The 27,497-nt window shown below is 45.1% G+C and overlaps 1 protein-coding gene across 6 annotated transcripts in view; it reads left to right on the top strand.

Annotated features, from left to right (window-relative positions):
- The first annotated feature begins 4,851 nt into the window (after window positions 1-4,851).
- The window catches only part of BEAN1 (brain expressed associated with NEDD4 1), a 49,678-nt gene continuing 27,032 nt past the window's right edge, over window positions 4,852-27,497 (top strand). For 2 of the 6 annotated variants that reach the window (XR_013262732.1, XM_077454255.1), the window contains exon 1: window positions 5,018-5,403. Coding sequence is in view for 5 of the 6 variants with exons in the window: in XM_077454255.1 (XP_077310381.1) it covers window positions 5,325-5,403 (79 nt within the window). In the remaining variant the exon portion in view is untranslated. The other 4 variants (XM_077454274.1, XM_077454265.1, XM_077454294.1 and 1 more) reach the window with 4 other exon arrangements.

The following is a 27,497-nucleotide window of genomic DNA, read 5'->3' as shown; positions in this document are numbered from 1 at the left end:
AGTACAGGAAGTGCTCAATGTAAGGGCGGAAATACACTCCACTTAAGATGGCGCTGCCTAACCCCTGGAAACAAGTTTTTTAAAGTTTCTTTAAACAGTAAGTAATATGCGATTTGGGCTGGATTACAGTGGCTATAGTTTGATAATTACTTATTATAATGCACTAAATGAAAAGAAGCATCAGAGTGGGAGAGTTTACTTCCTATTTCAATCTTACATAAATAGTCCCCTAACTGGATAAGTTGTACATATAACTGCTGATAACATCTAACCAACAGTAGGTGGCAGTGCATTACAATGAAGTTTCCATGCACAGTATGCGATAAGCGTTTCATGTCATAGTCTATGAGAATACTGAAAATACAAACTAAACCTTTAAAGCGGGAGTCCGCCGGGACTCCGCGTTTTTTTTTTTTTTTTAAAAGCCAGCAGCTACAAATACTGCAGCTGCTGACTTTTAAAATAGTGACACTTACCTGTCCAGCGCGCCCGCGATGTCGGCACCCGAAGCCGATCTCTAGATCGTCTCTCGGGTCCTGCCGCCACCATCTTGGGTATGGGAATCAGGAAATGGAGCCTTTCGGCTTCATTTCCCGGTTCCCTACTGCGCATGCGCGAGTTGCGCTGCGCAATAAGGACGGTCCCCGCTGCCTCTGGGATCTGTGTGTTTCCCAGCAGGCAGCGGGGCACTTGCGGAAAGGGGCGGGCACTTGCGGAAAGGGGCGTAATCTACGCCCCTTTCAACAGAGAGCTATCCCGGAAGTGGGTGAAAATACCTGTACTGTACAGGTATCTGCACCCCCCTCCCCCCTGAAAGGTGCCAATTGTGGCGCCGGAGGGGGGGAGGGTTCCGATGAGCGGAAGGTCCACTTTAGGGTGGACCTCCGCTTTAATTTAATGGGTAAAGTAACTTTCTCACCAAGTTTCCTTACCCTTGCATGTCACTCTTAGTTTCTTAGAATTTTTTAATTTACAAATTGAAATTTTTGAGGTTAAGGTAACTTTCTCAGAATGTTTCCTTACCCTACTGCCCCCACACCCCTACGAAGGTGTAGCTCACCCTCCTCCCACAAAACTTGCTATACTTACCTAGATCCCGCTCCAAGGCCCATGATACTATTTACAGTATTCCTACTATTTTAAACTTTCCACATTTTGGCATGTTACAACCAAAAACATAAATGTATTTTATTGGGATTTTATGTGATAGACCAACACATAATTGTGAAGTGGAAGGAAAATGGTAAATGGTTTTAAATTTTTACAAAAAAATGTCTGAAAAGTGTGGCGTGCATATGTATTCAGCCCCCTTTACTCTGATACCCCTAACTAAAATCGAGTGGAACCAATTGCCTTCAGATGTCACCTAATTAATAAATAGAGTCCACCGGTCTGTAATTTAATCTCAGTATAAATACAGCTGTTCTGTGTAACCCCCAGAGGTTTATTAGAGAACGTTAGTGAACCAACAGCATCATGAAGACCAAGGAACACACCAGACAGGTCAGGGACAAAGTTGTGGAGAAGTTTAAAGCAGGGTTAGGTTATAAAAAAAAATCCCAAGCTTTGAACATCTCACGGGGCACGGTTCAATCCATCTGAAAATGGAAAGGGTATGGCAAAACTGCAAACCTACCAAGACATGGCCGTCCATCTAAACTGACAGGCCAGGGCATTCATCAGAGAAGCAGCCAAGGGGTCCAAGGTAACTCTGGAGGAACTGCAGAGATCCACAGCTCAGGTGGGAGAATCTGTCAACAGGACAACTATTAGTCGTGCACTCCACAAATCTGACCTTTATGGAAGAGTGGCAAGAAGAAAGCCATTGTTGAGAGAAAGCCATAAGAAGTCCTGTTTTCAGTTGGCGGGAAGCCATGTGGGGGACACAGCAAACATGTGGAAGAAGGTTCTCTGGTCAGATGAGACCAAAATGTAGCTTTTTGGCCTAAAAGAAAAACGCTATGTGTGGCGGAAAAATAACACTGCACATCACCCTGAACACACCATCCCCACTGTGAAACATGGTGGTGGCAGCATCATGTTGTGGGGATGCTTTTCTTCAGCAGGGACAGGGAAACTGGTCAAAGTTGATGGGAAGATGGATGGAGCCGAATATAGGCCAATCTTAGAAGAAAACCTGTTAGCTCTTGTACACATGGTCGGAAATTCCGACAACAAAATCCGTCCCCCTGCCAGCCCAGCATCCTGCACAGGCAGACCCATGTTCTCTGTATGGAAGCAGTAGTCTCTCCGCAGAGGTGTGACACACCCCCCTGTCAAATCATACCTAAAGCGCTGGAATCATCAAAGCTTAAAGTGATACTAAAGTCTCATTTTTGTTTTGTTTAAAATAGCAAACATGTTATACTTACCTTACCTGCTCTATTGCAGGAGTTTTGCACAAAGCAGCCTGGATCCTCCTCTTCTTGGGTCCCTCTTCTGTGATCCTGGCCCCTCCCTTCTGTTGAGTGCCCCCCCCCCCCCCCCCCACAGCTTGCTATGGGGCACCCAAGTCAATAATAAGATATTTATTTTTATTTATTACTTTTATTACTTTTGCACGGTCATATGGGACATGATCACTGTTAGCAGTTATCTAGATAGAAGTCAGTATATTTTTATGGTAGCTCGCAATATTTTTTGTTATTTTGATACCTGTAGCTACATGGTCAGCTTTCTTGTAATAACAACCAATGCGGCTAAGCAGCCAATTGGCTGTTATTACAAGGAGCGGGAGTGGATGCCCCCCCCCCCCTCCTGAGTCACCAGCCACCTCCCCTGGCTGGCTGAAGTCTCGAACAAAGCCGCATTCGGCTTTGATCGGGTCTCCGATGAAGAACCCGGGAGGTGACGTTGCAATGTCAATTCCGGCTTACTTGACAGTAATGCTGGTTTTGCCATTTTTAATACTTTTAACTGCAGAGGAGGGGTTTGGGGTCTTTTAGACCCCCAGATCCCTCCATAAAGAGTACCTGACACTGCCTGTTACTGTCACAAGGGATGTTTATATCCCTTGTGACAGCAATAAAAGTGATCAGGGACAGTATAGAAAAAGTAAAAAATTAATAAGAAAAAAAATACATTTTAAAGCGCCCCATCCCTCCGTGCTCACGTACCAAAGAAAACGCATACTTAAGTCGCGTCCGCAAATGTAAACAGTGTTCAAACCACACAGGTGAGGTATTGCCATGATCGCTAGAGCGAGAGCAAATATCCTAGCGCAAGACCTCCTCTATAACTCTAAACAGGTAACTGAGAATTTTTTTTTAAAGCATGGCCTATGGAGGTTTTTAAGTACTGTATTTCATTGCCATTCCACGAGCGTGCGCCATTTTAAGGCATGACATGTTAGGTATCTGATGTTACTCCAAGTAAATAGCTTTCACATCATACAAACATATTGGGCTAACTTTACTTTTTTTTTTTTTTTTATTCATTGAATTGTATTTTTTCCCAAAAAAGAAAGCTGTGCTAATACAGAGTGACATAAAATATTGCAACAACCGCCATTTTATTCTCTAGGGTCTCTGCTAAAAATAATATATAATGTTTGGAGGTTCTAAGTAATTTTCTAGCAAAAAATGCTGATTTTAATAAACAACAAATGTCAGAAATAGGCTTGGTCTTGAAGTTGTTAAAATAAGACCTAGTCATCCGGTCATGAAGGTCCTTGTGTGGGAACTTCCTTTGATAAGGAGACAACCTCTGTCAATTGTGCTCCTGGGTTGTCACCCTGTCACACCTCTGTCAATTGTGCTCCTGGGTTGTCACCCTGTCACACCTCTGTCAATTGTGCTCCTGGGTTGTCACCCTGTCATACCTCTGTCAATTGTGCTCCTGGGTTGTCACCCTGTCACACAAGCTTTTCATATTCATATTTCAAATTTCAAGTAGTTGTTTCAACACAGGCATGATTCAGTGTTGTCAGGGTCGGGACAAGGGGTGAGCAGGAGGGACGGCTGCCCTGGGCACTGTGGTATCGTGAGGTGGGGGGGGGGGGGGGCACCACAAGGAAATTTGGGGAGGGGATTTGTGTTGGAAAGGGGGGTTTGGGGGGCAGCAGGGAGTAAGTATTGTTCTAGGAGGGGAAATTTGGGGAGTATGCTAAAAATTTAGGGGGAGAAGGAATGGGGAAGAAGATTTGTGCTAGGAGGGATGATTGGGGCACTTTGTGCTGGAAGGGGGGATTTGTAGTAAGGTTATTAGGAGTGGCAATTTTTGGGGTAGATAATTTGTGCTAGGAGGAGTGATTTTTTTTGGTGGGGGCACTTGAATTGGGGGGATTTGGGGGGTGGGGAGTTAAGATTTGTGCTCGGAGGGGGGGGTTTCAGCAGGGGAACAGATTTGCACTGGGAGGAGGGGGAATTTATGCTTAGGGGGGGCGAAAAAGATCAGTGCTCAGTTTTTTTTGGGGGGGGGGATTTTTGATGACACATAATGCTCATACACCTTGGGGCGGGGGGCGCAGTTTGGCATGTTTGCCCTGGGCTCTGGATGACCTTGTCCCGGCACTGAGTGTTGTCACCATCAGAAAACCTTGGTCTGACAAATGCTATACAGTCATCACAGTGCATGTAGAGAGGACATGGCTGCAAAAAGGCTGCAAGAGATAAGCAGCATGGAAAAGAAAAATATAAAAATAAGTAAATACAAGTTTCTTTTTTTTATGCAAATTTTTAATGATGCACAGTGCTTTAACAAGCTAAATGTCATTTAGGTTGAGTTTACACTCACTGTAAAATAAATTACATGTTAATTTTTTTTTTAGGCTTCCCTTTAATTTGGATATCTTTGTCCAAAGAACAGGTGTACTTTAAATACGCTCCAATTCCAGTTTTAGATTTTTAAATCTCCTTTGTGCTTTCTCCTAGGCAGCCAGCATCCGTCGCTGTGATGAATATTGAATGATTCATCCATATAACAGCTCCCCTCTCTATTAAGTCATCAGGCATCTCTCGGCCTGCTTTGAAGAAGAGAAGCCAGGTGACAGATCTCATTGATTATATATGGTGCGAATGCTTTGATCTGTATGCTTCCCATTGATTTCATCTGTAAAGAGGTGTTTTACAGAGATCGGCTGTCGCAGCCCCCCCCTCTCTCGTTATCATTCCCAGCACATAAAGCTCACAGTCAGCATGAATCTATCCGCTCTGCTCTATTCTCACCTACAATACAGGGTTCTGATGGTTTTTTCTGTGATCTAGTGCTGGCTTCAAGGGAGAGATCCATCCATATTGAATGTGAGAGTCTCGAGATAACCTAATCCTGGATTTTCACGCAAAGAACAGGCCAACCCCTTCTGTCCGTCACTGTCATTGATTCCTATGGCAAATGCAGCTTCTTCCATCCACAACGTCCGACTAAGCTACATGGGGACATCAACTACGGAGCTGGATATCATTGGTAAGCCTACGTGTTTTATTTTTGTTTGGATGTATCCACATTGTGCTGACTTTCAGGGCCTTGTGTTCATTGTCTAAGGCAGCCATTCTCAATCGGGGCGCCATGAAAGCCTAGGGTTCCTCCCGAGGTTGCTCGGGGGTACCTTGAGTGGTGGCTGATTGACCTTCCATTTCATGGTGCTTGCATAGTTTTTGGGCCAACGCCACTTGGCAGGGGAAGCGGCATGACAACTATTAACTTTTTAGCAATCTATAAGCATTATTGACAACCACTGTAAGGTTTGCAGTCTTCCCAATAACCACCAATAAATTGGTTTTAACAGGGGTACCTTGAGACCTGAAAATTATTCCAAGCGTTCCTCTAGGCCAGTGGACTCCAAACTGCAGCTGGCCTTTGTCCAACCCTTGGGGCACTATTCTTCCTGCTGGCACCAACATTGGGGGTGTAATTCCTGCCACTGACACCAACAATAGGGGGAACTATTCCTGCCACTGACACCAACAATGCCGCACTATTATTATTTAAGGTACATATAGCATCGTCAATTTATACATTGTACATTCACATCAGTCCCTACCCTCAAGGAGCTTACAAATCTGAGGTCCCTAACTCACATTCATATACTAAGGCCAGTTTAGACAGAAGCCAATTAACCTACCGGCATGTCTTTGGAGTGTGGGAGGAAACCAGAGTACCCAGAGGAAACCCACACAGGCACAGGGAGAACATGCAAACTCCAGGCAGAGTGTTGTGGTATGGTTGGGATTTGAAACAGCGACCCTTTTTACTGCTAGGCAAGACTGCTACCCACTACACCACTGTGCTGCCCAACTATTCCTCCCACTGACACCAACACTGGGGCATAATTCCTGCCACTGATAGCAACAATGATACTGTTCCTTCTACTTGCACCAACAATGGGGCACTATTCCTCCCACTGACACCACTAGGGCATTTTTTACGCTGACTTATCCCAGAATGTTTTCTGCTCCCACTGGCCACACTCTAGCCCAGTGATTCTCAACCAGGGTTGCTCCAGAGGTTGCTAGGGGTTCCTTCAGCATTGGGCAATTTCTGCCTCTCAGATAAGTTCCCAATGACACCATTGATCTTTTTAGCTATCTAAGGAGGTAATTCTTACCAATGACCACAAGTGTAAGGACCATTCTTCCACTGACCATCACACCAATGTATCATGAGTTGTAGATTTATAATTTTATTAGGGGTTCCTTGAGACTAGAGAACTATTTCAAGGGTTCCTCTGTGTTGAAAAGGTTGAGAAAAGCTGCTCTAGCCCCTCAAGTCTGAAGGACAGTAAACAGGCCCATTATTTAGAAAGTTTGGAAACCTCAGGGCAAAATTTCCATTCATCCCCATTTCCCGGGGACAGTGCTTGTTGTCACGGGTCTGTCCCTGGTATCGTCCCTGTGAGCCAGGCAGCACAGAGTAAACATTGAGGTGCGCAAGCGCCAACTCAAGTCACACTGTGCCAAGGTTAATTCAAAATGGCGTCACTGGAGTGTGGCAATTCATGGTGCCAAGTCTTTTCCCTTCTCATAGTGCCCAAGGTATTTTGTCCTCGGACCTTGAATGTCTGCCCCTTGTTCCAAAAGTCTATTTTCAGAGTGTGAAAAATGGACGCTTGGTTTTGTGGACATGGTTAAAAGTGGGTGTGGTTAGTAGGGTGTCCCTAGATTTAATTTTGAAAATCTGGTGACCTTACTCTACAATAAAAAAGGTTGACAAAGGCTGGCCTAAGGATTTAAATAAGAACTGCTTTTTTCCCACAAATAGAACTCAGGGGCGGATCCAGAGTCTAGTCTCGGGAGGGGCACTGCCAGAAAATACGTTTTTTTTTTGCGGGCAATTTATCGGGGACATGGCTGGTGCTAGCGTTTCAATCATGACGGCACCATGGTTAATATGGTGTCAGGATGTTGGAAGCGCATTATTTTTATTATTACATTGTTATATAGAATGTTATATAAAATGAAATGGTTCAACTCACCATAATGCAGAATCAGTGAGAGCCCAGAGTGTGTCACCTGTCACCAGTTGCAGATCGTCACTTGCCATGCCACACGTTGCGGACTGTCACTTGCCACGCCACCTGCCACCAGATGCGGATTGTCACTTGCCACGTCACCTGCCACACGTTGCAGATTGTCACTTGCCACCAGATACGGATTTCCATGTCACCTGCCACACATTGCGGACTGTCACTTGCCACGTTACCTGTCACACGTTGCAGATTGTCACTTGGCACGTCACCTGCCACACGTTGCAGATTGTCACTTGCCACACCATCTGCCACCAGATACAGATTTCCACGTCACCTGCCACATGTTGCGGACTGTCAATTGCCACGTCACCTGCCACATGTTGCAGATTGTCACTTGCCATGTCACCTGCCACACTTTGCAGATTGTCACTTGCCACGTCATCTGCCACCAGATACGGATTGCCACTTGCCATGTCACCTGCCACACATTGCAGACTGCCACATCATCTGCCACATGTTGCAGATTGTCACTTTCCACGTCATCTGCCACCAGATACGGATTTCCACATCACCTGCCACACATTGCGGACTGTCACTTGCCACGTTACCTGCCACATGTTGCAGATTGCCACGTCACCTGCTACACGTTGCGGATTGTCACTTGCCACGTCACCTGCCACCAGATACAGATTGCCACTTGCCATGTCACCTGTCATTTGTTGCCAATTGTCACTTGCCACGTCACTTCCCTGCTGTCGGGGCGGAGGGAGTGATTGTGATGAGTATGGACAAGATGGAGGGATGAGGTGATGCAGGTAGGAGGGGCCAGCACACTCAACAAACTCAGGGGCGGACGCATAAAGGGAAGATTGCTGGCGCTCTGCCTCTGTCACACAGTGCCCCTATAGTGTCATATTTTGCTCCCCATCACAGAATGCTCCGGAAGTGATGTTGCAGCCAGAAATTTAGCACTGCGCATGCACGATGCGTTCCAAACACTTGCGCCATGCGTTTCAAATGATTTGCAACAATGCAGACCAGTGAAACAGTCAGATAATGTCAGAGAAGTGAGGGGAGGTAATCCCCTCCCTGAGCCACAGTTACCTGCTCTCTCTTCGCCGCTCTGTCTAAAGTTAATGTCACGATTACCTCCCCTCACTTCCGTGACATTATCTGACGGTTTCACTGACCTACATTGTCGGAAACCCTCTGAAACGCATGTGCAAGCATTTGGAACGCATCGCGCATGCGCAGTGCTAAATTTCTGGCCGCAACGTCACTTCGGGAGCATTCTATGATGGGGAGCAAAATATGACACTACACCGCTCCTCCAGGCAGCTCCTGTCACGTGACGTCGGCTCTGAGTCTGAGACTCCGAGTCTGACGTGAGTCACGTGACTGTCTCAATGACATCACTCGTTGCTAGACGCCAGGCGGGCAGGCGCTAGCAACGAGTGCAGGGTTGCCAAGCCAACGGCTCAGCTCCACCCACCTCCTAGCTCCTCCTGGTCCAGTCCCGCTGTGTAATACACCAGAGTCTCTCTCTCTCTCTGCGCCGCTGATCGCTGATGAGACAGAGAGAGAGACTTGGGCATAGCAGCGCTGCAGCCTGCAAGTCAGTCGGTGACAGTGTGATATTTTCGGGGGGGGCAATTGTCCTGTTGCCCCCCCCCTGGATCCGCCCCTGATAGAACTTTCTTTTGGTGGTATTTGATCACCTCTGCAGTTTTTATTTTTTGTGCTATAAACAAAAAAAGAGCGACAATTTTGAAAAAAAAACAATATTTTTAACTTTCTGCTATGAAACACATCCAATAAAATTTCTTCATAAAGTTAGGTCAATATTTATTCTGCTACATATTTTTGGTAAAACAAATCCCAATAAGCGTATATTGATTGGTTTGCACAAAAGTTATAGCGTCTACAAACTATGGGATATATTTATGGATTATTATTTTTTCCCAGTAATAGCAGCGATCACCGCCTTATAGCGGGACTGCGACATTGCAGCGGACAAATCTGACACGAAAGGCGATGATTTACTAAAGGCAAATAGATTATGCACTTTGCAAAGTGCAATTGCACTCTGCAAGTGCAGTTGCTCCAGAGCTTAGTAAATCAGGTAAAGCTTTACATTGCAAAGAATACCCAATCATGTGCAATGAAAATTAAAAAAACAGCCTTTTTGCTTGTGTATGATTGGATGATGGAATTCAGCAGAGCCTTTCCTTGTTTACTAAGCTCTGGAGCAGCTGCTCTCGCAGAGTGCACAGTCTATTTTCCTTTAGTAAATCAACCTCTAAGTGACCCTTTTGACACACTTTTTGGGAACCAGTGACACTAATACAGTGATCAGAGCTAAAAATATACACTGTCACTGCACTAATGACACGGGCAAGGAAAGAGTTAACATCAAGGGCGAGCATAGGGTTAAATGTGTTCCTAGAGAGTGCTTTCTAACTATGGGGGAGGTTCATTTACTGTGGGAAGGCAGAGATCTGTGTCCCTGCTTAGCAAAAACACAGGATATCTACCTGTCCTACTAACAGAACAGCGATCTGCCTTGTTTACATAGGCAGACCGCCATTCTGTCTCTCTCGGGAACAGTCAGTGGGTCCCGGTGGACATCGAGTCTGTCGGACCTGCTGATTGGCTATGGGTTTTCTATAAAGGCAGCATAGCAACTACTTTTTCATTGCACATTGTACGTTATGTAATTACGTGTGGTAATTAATAAATGTTCGGAAACAGGCATGTGGCGTTTATACTCATTTTTAGGAGCCCACTTTTACAGAGAAATAAAAAAGAGAGGGGAAAGAGGGATGAATTACTTCTTTCTCATTCAGCTGTATGTGTAATTTAAGCTTCAGCTGTTGAGCTCTGTTAACAATGTTTTTTTTATGTCAGTAAAGCAGTTAATGTTAGCCTGGTGAACGTGAAGTAGCCTAAAGGTCCACCTGCTGGCTGTAAACTATAAATTGTTCATATAAAATAGGGTTAATTTACTAAAACTGGAGTGCAAAATCTGGTGCAGCTCTACATGGTAGCCAATCAGCGTCTAACTTCAGCTTGTTCAGTTAACCATTGACAAAAAAAAACCTGGAAGCTGATTGATTTCTATGAAGAGCTGCACCTGATTTTGCACTCTCCAAATTTAGTAAATCAACCCCAATATTTTGTAGTAATTAAGGTAACTAAGGTGGTTTATAAGGTAACAAGAGTGTTAAATCTCGGCTTCAATTAGCTTTGTCCTCAAATCAATTCCTATGTTCCATAAAGGCCGATTAGATTTTAGCCCTAGACTGTACATGCCAGATGTGAGAGCCTCTACTGCTCAGTGAGGTTCTCTCATTTGACTTTGGATTGTAGGGGTGAAGCTCATTCCTGGGAGGGTAGGGCTTATCCTTGACTTTGAGAAAAGTCGAGGCCCCATGTACACCTTGGGCCTAGGACCCCAGAGTCCTTTGCAGGGACATGATTGATTGAATGATTTAAAGTCTTAGGCCGCGTACACACGGGCGGACTGTTTGCCCAACTAAGTTTGTCAAACAATCCGACAAACAGTCCGCTCAAAATTTGCATGAACGGACTTGACCATACTTGGCGATACTTAGTCCGTCCAACTTGCCTACACACGAGCGGACTGTCCGCTGAAACCAAGTTTGGATGGACAAAACCAAGTTTCAGCGGACTGTCTTACGGAAATTCCGAAAAACTTTGTTCGTCAGACTGTCCGCTGAAACAGTCCGTTCAGCGGACAAAGTTGGGCGAACAGTCCGCCCGTGTGTACGCGGCCTTACACAAGTATTTTCTGGCACCACAAGGTAACACAGGTGGGCTGACCTATACAACGTGTTCTGCACCCCTAGAAAACATGTACAAAGTATAGGAAAAGCTTCATTTTTATTACAAAAGAATGAAATCCTGTCTTATTTACAGTGCTCTACCAAACAAAGTGTGTATGGCCAACATGTTTTGTTTTGGATGGAGAAGGGATTTTTTTACTTTCTGTGACCATTTGTGTGTAACAACGAGCCAATTAATCACCGAGCCCAGATGCAGGTGCAGCCCCTCTAACCCCATTTCCCACAATTCCCTGCGTTTCTGGAGTATAAATTCCTCAACTTCCCTCTCTTAACAGCTCAGAGAGGCCACACCTAATGAGGCAGAGGCAAGTGCCAGGTGAGGGGCCCTCCACTGTCTAAACTGGTGCAGGGTCAGACCCTAATAGCATATAACTATGTCCGAAGACTCAGCCACCTCCACAGCTGTTACCAGAATACTCCAGTTGGGTGCCCCCTTGTGTCTTTTTAGCCTGGGATCCATTGAACTGGTCCCCTGTGTTGCCAGAGCTACACTGGGGCGATCAAAGGGTTAACTGTGTGCCTGACTAGTACTTTACTTCTGTGGAGGAGGTGCTTTTACTAGTGGAAGGCATGGATCGGAGTTTCTGTTTTACAGAAACACAGGATCCATGTCTTCTGTACTGACAGAATAACAATTTGCCTTGTTTACAGACAGACTGGCATTCTGTCAGTGTACCGAACGATCAACAGGGCCCCAATAGACATCAGTTACGCTGAGCTACTGGTGGCGTTCTATCTATCTATCTATCTATATATATATATATATAGATAGATATATATACACAGGGCTTTTTTTCAGTGGGAACGTGGGGGAACGCAGTTCCGGCACCTTCAGCACTGAATGTATGTAATGACAAGGGGTGCTGGATTGTGTTACAGTGTCTATTGATGCTGGCTGCTGGGGGATCTATTGTTACTGGAGGTGCTATTTTTGCAGGAGTTTATTGTTGCTGGGGAGGTCTATTGTTGCTGCTGGGGGCCTATTGTCTCTGAAAGCAGTCTATTTTTGCAGAGGAGGGTCTGTTGTTGCTGGTGGGGGATCTATTGTTACTGGCAGGGGAGCTATTGTTCAGGGGGGGGGTTTACTGTTGAGGGAGCAGTCTATTGTAACTGGCTGCTGGAGGGTCTATTGATGGAGCCAAGAGGGGGGGATCAGTTGTTGCTGACGGGGGTCTATTGTTGCTGGGGGGGAGAAGGGGGTCTATTGGTGGCTGCAGGGGATCTTTTTTTTACTGCTTTTCTTGTTATCATTAACAAATTCCATACACATTACTTAGTACCACAAATGTTACTTGGTTCTGTATTTTCTAAAAGGGGTAGTATTGGAAGGTGGATAGGGGGTGGAACCAAGTAACGGTGCTCGGAGGTGGGTAGGATCAGAGACAAGGGCTAACTCTGAAAAGCGGAGGGAGTTCCCGCACCTATTCTCTGAGAAGAAAAGCCCTGTGTATATATATATCCTTAAATAGCCTGACTTAGTATTGAGGGATTGACCTCAAAAGACCTACTAGTGGCCAGATACTGACAACCGAAACACACTAACACGGTTAAAGTGATACTAAAGTCTCTTTTTTGTGTTTAAATAGAACAAACATGTTATACTTACCTGCTCTGTGCAGTGGTTTTGCACAGAGCAGCCCAGTTCCTCCTCTTCTCGGGTCCCTCTTCGCCACTCCTGGCCCCTCCCATCTGCCGAGTGCCCCCACAGCAAGCAGCTTGCTATGGGGTCACCTGAGCTGAGCCGCAGCTCTGTGTGTCCATTCAGGCATGGAGCCGCGGCTAAGTCCCAACCCCTCTCTCTTCTCATTGGCTTAACTTTAATTGACAGCAGTGGGGGCCAAAAACCTTCTGCCTTTAGAACCACTTTAAGGCTTGACATGTTTGGTACTGTATCTATTTACTCAACAACATGTTTCGGAGGGCGTAGCCTCCTTTGTCAAGTCCAATCAGCACCATTGTAAGCATCCTTAAATAGCCTGACTTGGTATTAAGGGATTACACATCACAGACCCGCTAGTGGCCAGATACTGACAACCAAAAATATTGAGGGATTAACACAGTTAATAAAGCAGAACTTCAGTCATTTTTTCAACTTTCTATCTATTAAATCTTCTGCCCTTGTTGTTTTAACTTTGGATAGTAAAACTTTTTTTCTGCCAGTAAATACTTTCTACAGACTACTTCCCGTTTCTTGTCTGGTAAAAAGCCTAAGCTTTTGACATCATACACAGCCCTCTCTCTCACTCTCATGAGTTTGCCAGGAAGGGAGGGGGGAGGAGTCATAAGAGGGCTAATGAGAGCTGCAGAGCTGCAGAGTTGGAGGTGTGCCTCTGTGTGTCTGTGTAAATTCGAGAAGTGAACAGGCAGCAGCTTCAGCTGCCCACAGTTAAAATGGATGCATTCGGACTCAGTGGAGGGAGATTTCTGCAGCATATTTGGAAAGTACAGAATCACAGTATATATAAAATAATATGCAAAGTCATACCTACCAACATTTTGAGATGGGAATGAGGGACACCTGCTAGCAAACATATGTAGGCATAGGACACTCCCCCCCCCCCGCCACACCCCCTTAAAGAAGAATTAATAAAAAAAAAAAAAAAGGTTCATTGTGTAGCGGTGGCTCCTGAAGAGCACGCGCTATGCGTTTTTCTAAAGTTAAAGTTGCCTAAACTGCAGTTTGGTTTGGGTACAATTATCTAAATTGGGCCTCAGCATCAGTCTGACTGGACTGTGAGATGTTCAGCCTGGCCACAGGGGGCACTGTCTCTTCTGGCAGGCATGGAACTATGGTCTGGTCAGGTGCTTTAGTTATTCTCTCTCGGAGCCCGCCCAGTGGGAGTGGCACTCTCGCTGTGCTTTCTGGGAGAGGGTATTTAAGATGCGGACGTCACGTGGTTCGGGGTTCCGGTCCAGAATGATGTGCTGACTTCATGGTCCTGGTCCTCCTGACCAGCCCCCAGGAAGGCTATGGCCTGGAGTGTGGATCCACCCGACTCTAATGTCTCGGGGCTGGCTAGCCCGAGGCAAGGAAACTAAAGGAGGATTCTGAGGTGGTTGGGTGCCGTCTCCGGTTCGGGAGAGACCCAGTGACTTCAAGCATTCCAGGGGAGGACTCTTCAGAAGAACAACACGGGTTGGTTTTCTTAGCAAGAGCCTGGAAGGACTGAAGTAACCGAGAGAATCCGGTCTTGTGGATATCGCCAAGCAGGCTGAGAGATCCAGGTATCCCACAAGTGTTCTCAAGCTTAGTTTTCCTACGGGTTCTACAACAATGTCTGTGGCAGAGACTTGTTCCTGAGTAAGCACCAAGTTGGCTGCTAGGCCTTGTAAGAGAAGGACTGTGCAACCTGAGTGATCATCCAGCTGCGAATGGCTATTCTCTGGATGCAGTCAAAGTAAGCAAGTTCCTTAACGTTTTTGACTTTGACACTAGGAGTACCTGAACTCCCTTTTCCAACCCTCTGATCCCAAGTTAAAAGACTGTTCAATTGTCTGAGTTTTGCAAATAAAATCCATTCAAGTGGATCTATTGTCAGTCTCAAGTTACTGGGCCATTTATCCCGGGACATCCCCTAGACATGCAACAAGGAGAACGGAGGGTAACGGTAAGCCCAAAAATAACCAGCAGCTACTTCGGGGGTTAGTGCTACAATTAAATCAACAAGGGCTTTTTTTTTTTACCACTGCTATTACTTTATATTGGCTTTTATCATTTACAAATGCAGCAATTTAGTAACTGGATGAAAGGTTTAGCACTGGGAAACACTTTTGAAAGATAAAAAGTGCATTTTATATACAACTATATAGATCAGACCAAAATGAGGGACCAATGAGGAGGGACATTGCTCCAAATAAGAGACAGTCCCTCAAAATCAGGGACAGTTGGGAGCTATGTGCAAAGTGGTTGGAGGGAAGCTTCAGAATGGCAAAGATGTTTTTATTACAAATGATGTGCGCAGACTGCAGTTCCTCTTTAAGGCTTGACATGTTTGGTATCTATTGACTCGACACAACCTCATTCTTGATATTTTACAAAAAAAAAAAATGGGTTACTTATTGTGTTTGTGTGCCCTGAAATTAACTTTAGTGTATTTTTTAGTGAAAATTTGGTTTGGCAAACAGTAATGCCCCATACACACGGTCGGACATTCCGACCACAAAATCCGTCTGATTTTTTTTTTTCCGACGGACTTTGGGCCAAACTTGTCTTGCATACACACGGTCGCACAAAGTTGTCGGAAAATCCAATCGTTCGGAACGTGGTGACGTCAAACACGTACGATGGGAGTATAAACGGGCCAGTAGCCAATAGCTTTCATCTCTTAGTTTATTCTGAGCATGCGTGGCACTTTGTCCGTCAGAATTGTCTACACATGATCAGAATTTAAACGATTGTATTTTGTTGTCGGAAAATTTTAGATCCAGTGCTCAAACTATGTGCGTCGGAAAATCTGACGGAAAAAGTCTGCACGCGATCTGATTAATCCAATCAGACTTTTTTTTCGTCTGAATTTCCTACGGTGTGTACGGGGCATTACTCTGATATTGTGTGACATCAACAAATTGCGACTGACATTTTATTGATCAGGGTCTCTTCTTTCAGAAAATATATTTTGATTAAGGGGTATTATGTAATCTTCTGGTCTAAAACATTTGTATGAAAAACTGTCTCTGACAGTGTAAGGGTCAACAATAGCTCTGTATGATGACGTTACTCTCCTGCCTTATCATTAGATTTGTCAAAAGAATCGAGCCGTCCTCATTATAAATATGATTTAGTGGAGGAAGCACATATGGGTTTTTTTTTGTTGTTCAGATCCGCTCTGTCCAAACATTCCATGAAATATTTATCTTGATCTGACCCCCGTCTCCCTGGAACTGACTAGGTGCCATTTCTGTAAATGAGTTTGTTTGTTGTATGCAGGGAGCTGTAATGACATTTGGAATAGACAGGCAGAATATTCCAACAGTCTAATGTAATTGTCCTTTCAAATCAAGGCTTTGTCTATCTGTGGAGCCAGACATGCAGCTCATTATCTCATGCTTAGAGAGTGAAATGGAAAATGAACATCATGCTAGGGAGTATATTATACCCAGCGGGCAGCTGGCTCAGGCGGGCGGGCATGCAGTAGATTCATTAATTTTTTTTCCTTTCTCTTTCGAATTGCTTGCCGAAACCACTCAGCGTGATATTTTGAAGGGGGTGATAACCCATTATAATATTTGTGTAAGGAGACTGGGCGGAGCTGGGAATTCAGGTGCATTGATCTCACTGCTTGAGTCCCTAATAACATAGCTCCCAACTGTCCCTGATTTCGAGGGACTGTCCCTGATTTGGAGCAATGTCCCTCTTCCCCCCCTCATTTGTCCCTCATTTTGGTCTGATCTATATAGTCGTATATAAAAAGCACTTTTTATTGGGGGCTGTGGAAATTAAAGATGAATTCCTCGATTAATCGATTTATTTTTTTGATTGATCAAATTTCTTTTGATCGGTACTCACCTCTCCACCAACTTCCAGGTCTTCAGGGAGTTCTGTCGGAGATCCGGTGACGTCACAGACATCGACGTCACTGGACTCCTCCCCCTTCACCAAGTGCCTCCATCTGCTAAGGAAGGGAAGGGGGGAGGAGTCCGGTGACGTCAAAGTTCTGATTGAACGTAACGCGTACGGGAGAGAAGCTACCATGACGTCACCCGCTGCTGCCCTACGGAACTAACACCATTGTCGGCATTACATGCTGTGTTTTTATCATCTTTACGTGAGTAGTTTGTGTTTGAACACAAAAATTAAATCTTATACTTAAGCGGTGAGCACTTAGATCTTTTCTTTCTACCCGTGACCTGGCGTCCTTGCTGAGATCTAAGGAGACGTGAGAGAAGTTTATGGTCCGTGTTAACCCTTTTGATACCCGCTTGCATGACCACCTGTTTGCACAGGGGTCCATGCCATAAGGTGAGAGTGATTAGTTAGACCGGAGGTGGAGGGATTGTCACGCTACTGTGTAAAAAAAATGACTTGCGTCAGTGCTACAGTTTGACTTTAAAACGTATTTGTGTGAACTGTGAAGTTAAGTCATGGATTGTGGAAACTAACTAGCGTCGGGTGATTGTATATAGTGTATACCACATTTACCACTCACTAATGCAGAGTTGCAATGCAAGGAGATCAGCTAAAAGTAGTTGGATCTGTATGTGCGTTATAATTAATTGAAATTAGTCGATTAATCGATTTAAAAAAATGTTTAATCGAACACGAAAATTTTAATCAGTAACAGCCCTACTTTTTATCTTTCAAAAGGTGTTTCCCCAGTGCTAAACCTTTAATCTAAATTCTAAATATGCTACCTTTGTAATTTTTAAAACCCAATATAAAGGGATAGTAGTGGTTAAAAAAAAAGCCCTTGTGGATTTAATTAACCTTTTGTTTTTTGGTTAATTCTCCTTTAAGGGGGTGTGGCAGGGGGGTGTCCTATGCCTACATACGTTTGCTAGTAGGTGTCCCTCCTTCCCTTCTCAAAATGTTGGGAGGTATGCCTAATAATGTTGTCCTTACACCTGTAGAATCTTGTTCAACCATTTAGACGAGAAGGTTTAAGCCCTTGTACACACGGTCGGAGATTGACAACCAAATTCCGGAAGTGGTCCGGAAGTGATGTTGCATACACACGGTCGGACTAAGTTGTCGGAAAATCCGATTGTACATAACGTGATGACGTTATTTCGTTACGACGGGACAACGTTCAGGCTAGTAGCCAATAGCTTTGGTCTAGGAATTTGATCTGAGCATGCGTGGCACTTTGTCCGTCGGAGTAGGCTACACATGATCAGAGTATGTCCGATAGGAGCATTTTGTTCGGAAAATTTTACCGGCAAGTTGGAAAAATTGATCCGTCGGATATTCCGACGGAAACAGTCCGATGCAGACCACACACAGTCAGAATATCCGACAAAACGGTCCGATAGGAAACATTCCGACGAAATCTCCGACCGTGTGTACAATGGCTAACAATTGCTAGTACATTTGATGGTGCCTTCATGGACTCAACTCATTTTGCACGACTTTCCATTCGAATGCCATGTCAACATCTTGATTTTTATAGAATAAAGGCTCTACTTCCAGAACAAGTTTGACAAGTGCATGGGCCTAAAACTAGTTAAGATTTTTTCAAATTCAATTGTTGAAAAATTTGAACATTCCCATTAAAGTGATTGTATAGGTTGTGATAAAAAAAAAGGTTGTATACTTACCTGCTCCGTGCAATGTTTTTGCACAGAGCAGCCCTGATCCTCTTCTTTTTGGGTCCCCAATGGGCGGTACTGGCTTCTCCCCCCAGCTGAATGCCCCCGATAGCAAACCTGTTGCTATGGAGGCACTCGAGCAGGCTCACTCCCGGAACACACTCCTGTGAAAGGACATTGTCCATTAAAACACTGAGTGTGGCTCAGCCCCGACCTTGCTCTCTCCTTATTGGCTCACTGGCTGTGATTGACAGCAGCAGAAGTCAATGGCTCCCTCTGCTGTGTGAGCCAATGAGGAGAAAGAGAGACCGGGCAGAGCCAATGCTCTCATGCACAATGCTGGATCGAGATCGGCCTCAAGAAAGTATAAGGGGGGAGGGGGTGCTGCGCCCAGAAGGTTTCTTACCTTGAAGCATAGAATGCATTAAGGTAAAAAACCTTCTGCCTTTAGAACCACTTTCAACAAAAAATTTACATCCTCATACTTCGATTTTTCTTTTGCTCACTTTAGTCTAAACCAATTGTCAAATTGGTTTAATCAAACTTACATTCTGAAAACTACACTTTTCTAATGAAATTCTGCAGGTGTAAGACCAGCTTTAGACACCATGGCAGACATAATTTTGAGCCAAACCCTCCTCCCCATTGAACTATTGGCCAAGTAAAAACACTTGTTCACTGTGTATGGATTGACAGCTGGATAGAATTGAAACATTGTCTAGGGCTACATGACAGTGAGAGAGGAGACCCCATCCAGCCCACATCTGATATAATTTGGCCTCTAAATCATAAAGGCCCCTGTGAAGCTGTACAGTCTGCACAAATGATATATCTACTCAGTTTTGGATTAATGCATTTTCAAGGTAAAACTGGCCATAGACTGATCACATCTTCCAGGTTTGGAATACCTGGCCTCAGTATTCACAGTAATCAGAATCAAGTGTACTGCCCCCTACTGTCTCAATTTGTAAATATTGTATGTATGCACTTCCTGTCCTGGGTCGTTGGCTTTGAAATCATGGATGGAGGAAGTTGAGAGAAAGTTCAGTAGGAGTGGAATTGTGCACATACATACTTGGGAATATATAATTATTAATAGCGATACCTCTAGATGAATGTTGCAGCAAAGTCCAGTTGCAGGGGCCACTGGGGATTATAAAGTGTTTTTTTTTGTGTCGGAGACCTGAAGACGAAATCCAACCAGCCTGGAATGGAACTTCTCACCAACAGGAACTCTGGTGCAGCACTGGAACTCAGAGTCAGCCCCATCTACTCTGCACTTTAGTCCCTGTCTAGTATTGTCTTGAATAAAAAGAGGGTTATATAAACGCTATTGCAATAAACAGGCTCATTTACTAATATATAGCAAAGTGACCACTACATACATCCAGTAGCACAGACCTAGCTATCTGGCACTGGGGGTGTGAAATAATACGTTTCTATGTACAGTACATTAGCGTTTAGGAGCTTTTGGCATTTTTTTGCCAATGCTCCTAAACTCAATTCCATAAAAGCCTATGTGTTAATGTACATACAGGCTTTTAGCAGAGTTTAGAAGCTGTTGCGGTTAGGTGAGGTTCAACCTCCCTCTCCTAAATGCGAAGAATCACGTTCAGGTTAGGAAAGTTTTGACCACTGGCCACAGAAAAACGCAAAAGGCCGCAAAATCGGCCGTGATATTGCTTCTATTTTGACCAGGGGCGGACTGACAACTCATGGGGCACCCGGGCAATAGGAGATTATGAGGCTCCCAGGCAATCAGACAGGTAGGTACTGGAGAGGTGGGGTAGCTATAATCTAAGGATTTTTAGACCAAAAGGATGTTGGTAAGGGACATTTCAGAGACAGATGTAAAAAAACCACAGATTTTTACATACTGTCCCTGGGTTTACTGAGGCTGGCAACCCTGATGGGGCCCCCTAGTGACACGGGGCCCTCGGGCAGTGCCCGAGTGGCCCAATGGTCAGCCTGCCCCTGATTTTGACACATATTGGAGTTTGCCAGCAGCCGCAGTAAATGACCACCAAGCGTACATGAAGCCTAACAAAGACAGGGAAGAGATACTCTATCACAAAAAAGATTTAGATATACACTCAGCAGCTGCAGTTGGACTATTAGATCATATTAGAATATTAGTTCCTTTAGGTCTGGATTTAGCAGCATGGACAGGACATGTAGCTGAGACATTCACTCTCTCCCCCCTTCCTCCTTCCAGGGTTTTAAAGCCAACAACCCAGGGGCAGGAAGTGCATACATAAAATAATTACAGGTATTTGCAAATCCAAACAGTAGAGGGCAGCAGATTCCCTACACAAATGTTCTCAGAACTCCAGGTTACTTGCAACAAGGCACATTGTGGTGTGATCTAGGGAACCACAGCCATGTCTTGTAAAAAAATGAATTCTTGGACAGGTATGACGTGTTACTTGTAAGTAATTAAAAAATCTATATTCAGTTTGGTGGCCTATACCAAGAAGAAGTGCGCTCAAAGGTCAGTTTTAGATGGGGTCCAGCAAATGTGGCCACCCATGGGCTTCTTTAAAGTCTCTATGACCAGCCAGGAGATTTCTGCTTATGCAGTATACCTCTCTCAGCTTGTGGCTGAGCGTCGTGATCCTTTATTTGGCTCTATGAAGGATCCTTTAAAAGAGCAGTTCCAGGCAACAAATGATAGCATTCAGTGAATGTCCTCCAGCGAACTCTGCAACTGTGTTAAAGGAATTAAAGGGCAATTGTACTTTTGTTGCCCCCCTGTTTTTTGTTTAATTTTGCTTTACTGAGTTACCCCCATTTTGCTGCTGCCCACTAGATGTTATTGCCCCCCAAGTAAATACAACTGTCTTCTTATTTATCACGTGCTGTCAGTTTTCTGTTTTTTTAGCTCATCTCCGGAGCAGAGAAAGCCAACTCCTCAGAAAGGAAGTGACGTTTATAGCCCAGCCTCAGGCATTGAATGACTTCTTGCTCTCGGGTCCCCTGGACAGATTACATGTCCATCAAAGTCACATGCACAAGTAAGTCTGATTCTCTGAAAATAGGTGGTCTGAGTCTGAGGTACTGCTGGGAGTGGGGAGCAGGGGGCGCGGACTCACTGCTGGGAGGAGGGTGTAGGTTGAGCTGACCTGCTGAGTCACTTCTGGGAGGGGGAGCATGGAGAGCTTAACCCCTTGGAGCTGACACCTTCCAACCCTTTAAGGGGTTTAGGATTAGGGTTGCCATCTGTCCAGGATTCACCCGAAAAGTTCAGGTTTTGAATCATGTGTCTGGGTTTCAGACTGCCTGAAACCCGTATACATTATTCAGACTGGACTATGGCTCCCCAGCAGGGTTGCTGGCTGCAGTTGTCTAAACTTATGTCCCGTACACATGATCGGACTATCTGGCGGACTTGGTCCGGCGGACTCCGCCGGAAAATCCGCCCGTGTGTGGGCTCCGGGAGAAAACCCCCCAAGATGGAAGAAGACCCCCGGAGTTGTGCAATAAATTATTTTAAAACCTTGCGTTGTTTTTTATTTACATTTTTTCACCAGGTGAATGGGTAGGGGTACCCCATACTCATTCACATAGGGTGGGGGGGCCGGTATCTAGGGGCCCCCTTATTAAAGGGGGCTCCCAGATTCCGATAAGCCCCCCGCCCGCAGACCCCGACAACCAACGGCCAGGGTTGTCGGGAAGAGGCCCTTGTCCTCATCAACATGGGGACAAGGTGCTTTGGGGTGGGGGGCCGCAGGGCCCCCCTTCCCCAAAGCACCCCCCCATGTTGAGGGCACGTGGCCTGGTACGGCTCAGGAGGGGGGGTGCTCGCTCGTCCCCACCCCCTTTCCTGACCGGCCAGGCTGTGTGCTCGGATAAGGGTCTGATATGGACCTTGGGGGAGACCCCCACGCCGTTTTTTCGGTGTAGGGCTTCCCCTTTAGGTCCATACCAGGTGACGGGGCCAGCGAGGTGTCAATCTCACCGATGGAGGTGGTGACATTGACCTCCTTCGCTAGTCCCATCTACCTGGAGCCCCATTCAAAATGAACGGACTTTGCTCAGTGTGTGGGCAAGTCCATTCATTTCAAAAGTCCGGCCATAGTCCGGCGGTTTGTCCGCCGGAAAAGTCCGGTCGTGAATGGGCAGGTCTGCTTGTTTTGAAGTCTAGCGGACCTCTGCTTCAAAGTCTGGAGGTTTGTCCACCGGACTAAGTCCACCAGATAGTCCGATCTCGTGTACGCGGCATTAGAGTGTCTGTTATGCCACGTACACACGAGTGGACTTTTTGACAGCAAAGGTCTGACAGAACGAATCCGTCTGACAATTCGATCATGTGTGGGCTCCTTCGGACCTTTGCTGTCCAAAAATCTGACGGACTTTAGAAACTGAACATGTTTCAAATTTTTCCAACGGACTCGAGTCCGGTCGAAAAATCCGTTCGTCTGTGTGCTAGTCCGACGGACGAAAACCGACGCTAGCGTAGCTATTGGCTACTGGCTATGAACTTCCTTATTCTAGTCCGGTCCTACTTCATCACGTTCAAATCCATCGGACTTTGGTGTGATTGTGATTGTGTGTGGCCAAGTCTGTTCATTCGGAAAGTCCATCGGAAGTCCGTCGGAAATCCGCCGAAAGTCCGGGATAACCGTTGGACCGTTAGTCCGTCGAAAAGTCCAGTCGCGTGTACACTGCATTGCACTTCCTTTCATACTGCCCAAAGCCAGCACTAACAACCCCCCCTCCCCCCGACAGATGGGAGAGAAGAGAGGGCTCGATCTGCACCTCTTCCTCCTACCCCTACCCCTCTGTGTCTGCCCACACTCCAATCCAAGTGCGGGCTGGAAATTTGAAAAAGTCCAGCAGCCTCAGATACACCTGGATGAGAGGTGCTGACTGCCAAGGGGTGAGTGAGCTCACCATCCACCCCTGTCTGTGACTGAAGTCTCCCTCCCTCTATCTCCTGCCTCTGAGTGGGTACACTAAGGGAAATCAGGGTTCTCAGAGCACCCCTTACATCAGAGTTCCCCTTTACACCAGAGGCTGCAGTGTTGCCCCTTCAATCAGAGTCCTCTCCGTACATCAGAGTTCTCAATTTTCCCCCTTAAATCAGGGTTCCCAGAGCATCTCTTACGTTAGAGTCCCCAGAGTTCTCCAGTGTAAGGGAACTCTGTGCACTCTGATGTAAAGGGGGACTCTTGTTATTAACTTCATATGATTAGAAATGTTATTTATTAGCAAAATATATGTATAAAACAATTTCTGTACGTCACTAAAGTGTTCGGGTTTGACTTGAAGAAAAGGTAGCAGCCCTATTTAGGATGCCGGGAGATGAGCGGGGTTTATGATCATGTGACTGCCGTGATTGGCTGTCAGCCCAGCTGTATTCACACTAATTCACGCAAATATGCAGCCGCTCGGTGCCAAGGCCCACCCGACAAGAGGCTACATATTTGCGTGTGGCTGGCGCCAAGGGGTTAATTAACTGCTTGGATTGTGAAGAAGGTGGAGATAATGGGGTTTATATACTTACGGCAGTTGCACTCTGCAAGAGCCGTTGCTCCAGAGCTTAGTAAATGAGGTGAAGCTCTTCTGACTTCCATCCAATCATATGCAAGCAAAAATGCTGTTGTTTTTGTTTTTTTTCCTTCCATGTGATTGGGTAGTCTTTACAAAGTAAAGCTTTACCTCATTTACTAAGCTCTGGAGCAACTGCACTTGCAGAGTGAAAATGCACTTTGCGAAGTGCACAGTCTAGTTCCCTTTCGTAAATCAACCCCAATTAACACTGCTGATAGTAGGAAGCTGAGCTTGCTCATCACTGGGTGGGGTGTGCAGGGTGAGCTGAGCTGCTGAGTCCCTGCTGGGAGGAGGGAGCAGGATGAGCTGAGCTGTTGAGATAAAGACTTCGGAACTTCTGTGAACTTTGAAGATTAATTGCTCCATAGTGCCTGCAGCTACGGTGGTCAGTCAGAACATGTTTTATAGCTTATTTACTGATTGTTTTGTATATGTAAATACCTGACTAGCCTGACTACAGGATCACTTTAAAGCCATTACACTGCCGTTATTGAGGTCATGAAGTCACTAAAGGTCCCATTCATTAGGGGTTAACAATAATGACGTGTTTTATGACACTAGGCTAACACAAAAACCTAATACATTTTGTTTAATCCCAGACATTGCATGTCCGCCATACTTTCCCTTCTCTCAGCACCATTTTCTGCTAAAACTTCTTTTTAGTGCCTAATGTGATATTTCACAGGGAGAAGAAGACAGCAAAAACCAGCAGATGCCAGCTGATCCCTCCGAGTATTCCTAGCAAGAAAAGCTATTTTTTCATGTAATTAGTAGGGTAATTTTATAATGGAATTAATTAATTGCAGTACTTAGCAGCTAGCAAAAAATTACAAGTGCAAGGATTTGTTTTATCTGTGGCTTGTAATGTCCAAATGGGCTTATAAAAGGGAAACAAATTGCTTTACAAGAAAAATAATTGCAGGCACATCCTCATCAAAGGGGAAAAGGCGTATGTATAAAGGGGCAGAATAAAATCTCCAGGCATAAAATGTGTTTCCCAGTTTGCAGATTCTGATCATAGGAAGCTGTGCTGTAGATGTAAAAGGTAGGCTGGCCATAGATATGCAGATGTCTGCCCAGCAATTACAGACAGAAGACATCTGCCAGTCCCGGAAGGCTCAGGGACCAACCAAACTCCACCTTGAGACTTAGCCAACAGTAGCCAGACATTGAAATAAGAATAGGGAAGAATATGCTCTGATAAGCAGAGATATTTTTAACAAGTTGGAAGTCATGTGATTCAGTTGGGTGAATTTTTGTGAATGACTAGCGCTATTTATCCCCCTTCCAATATACTAATAAGGCCCAGGATCTCCCTTAAAGCGGAGTTCCGCCGTTTTTAACATCGTGCTTGCATTCACATGTCCATTCACAGCGCATTTCTAAACTGCTAGATTTTTTTTAATGTCTAAATACCTTATTTTGATGTATTTATGCAGCACTTCTGGTCCAGCCACTTAGGCGATGTCGTCATAAGATGACTCCCTTGGACTCCTGGGATATCGGCATCATCTATCCCAGGAGTCCATGGGAATCACCTAATACTGAAATCTTGTGTTATTTGAAGACAGGAAATGACTGGGTTGTCCTCTGATTGACAAGTTGGCATAACAATGGGGCAGGAACTTCTGCCGATGCTGCCATTGCTGCAACAGGAGGTGCATGGTGGGTAGTCAGCTGCACTGAATCCTGGAAATAAGGACAACCGGGCTCAATGGCTCCTGCTTGGTTCTGAGATCAGGTTCAATTTTATTGATTTTTAAAGAAATAAGAAAGAACCCATTAGTAATATATAATATTTTTTTAATTATTATGGGGACTGCAGCTACACTTTTAGCTGGTCATACTCATTTAGAATTAAACTTTTGTAGAAAAAAATGGCAGAACATTTTTTCTTGCCATCATTGAGTCAAACAATTCCATTTAAAAGCCCTTCAAATTTTGTCTAGTCTTGCTATTTGAATGGCATCCTAGATGTATTAAACAGGTTTCATCACAATATGTGCAATATTCCTGAATGAAAACCACATACAGTTTCATCCTGCTCCTTCAAATTTTCCTGTCACTATGGTCAGAATGGCTCATGTAGCATTTTTATATGCTATATAATTTTATATGCTATATTTATTTAAACAAAAGTGGAATTTCCTTTAGTGATAGGCACTGCCTTATTTCCGCTAAGCTGCACTACATTAATCCAGATTGTGCTGACTCATGCCCCTTGAAATTCCGACGGAAAATGTTCGATGGGAGGTTTTTGTCGGAAATTCTGACCTGACCACAATTCTGATGTGTAGGCTCCATCGGACATTTGCCATCGGAATTTCCGACACATAATTTGAGATCTGGATCTCAAATTTTCCAACAACAAAATCCGTTGTCGGAAATTCTGATAGTGTGTACACAATTCAGAAGCACAAATTTCAACGCATGCGTGAAATCAAGCAGAAGAGCCACACTGGCTATTGAACTTTCTCAGCTCGTCGTACGTCACCACATTCTTTACGTTTGGAATTTCCAACAAAATTGTGTGACCGTGTGTATGCAAGACAAGTTTGAGCCAACATCCGTCTGAAAAAATCCCATGGATTTTGTTGTCAGAATTTCCCATCGTGTGTACGTGGCACAAGGCAGAACTTTGCACCTATACTTTATACAATCCAGTCTCATTGACTCTCTGTCATTTGCCCCCTTTCTGCTTTCACAACCTCATTAGTTCTTGTTGACCACTTCCTACCCATGGCACACACACACACACACACACACCCTTGCACACAATTAAATCACACTATTCTTTACCATTAGCTTGTGTCCTCACACCCCTTACCATCAGCTCCTGTTTTTCCATCATCAGCTTTTTTTCCCCAATCTACCATCAACCCTTACACCTGTGGGTAGGGTGCAGCATGGTGCACCGGCAGCAAGAATACACTCAGAGGCCAAGGAGGATGAAAAAAGTATATTGTGAGAGCCCCAACAACATACAAACAGTCCAGGCAGGTGGGCACAACCAACCGAAGCCGCTTACAAATAGTAGCAGAGGATCAAGGTCCCGGAATGATACTGACAGCTTCTGCAGTGAGGAGCAGGAAAGCGGCCTGGTCAGACCACACCCAAACAGTAGGCTTCCCAAAAGGAGGTAGCATGCTCTCTGTACTTTCCCTACTCCTCAGGAACCTTTCTCTGCTTCTAAGCACTGTCCCTGCCAGACGGGGAACCTCTCCCTACACTAACCACTCTCATAAAGCATCAAACCCGGGAGCCAGGGTCTTAAAGTGGAACTATACTCAAAAGGGGAGGTTCCACTCTCTCTCTTACTACCCCCCTCCCCTTCTTCCTTTACATTTGGCACATTTTTTTGGGGGGGGGGGGTGGAGAGGGAGTATCTGATTTTGATAGGTATCCATTCCCACACTTCAAGCCAGATT

Source organism: Lithobates pipiens, unplaced genomic scaffold (genome assembly GCF_037356315.1).
Source record: "Lithobates pipiens isolate NorthernLeopardFrog02 unplaced genomic scaffold, aLitPip1_a1.2 Scaffold_10, whole genome shotgun sequence".
Classification (NCBI taxonomy): domain Eukaryota; kingdom Metazoa; phylum Chordata; class Amphibia; order Anura; family Ranidae; genus Lithobates; species Lithobates pipiens.
Note: the sequence above shows the minus strand (reverse complement) of the source record. Positions and strands in the feature narration are given on the sequence as shown.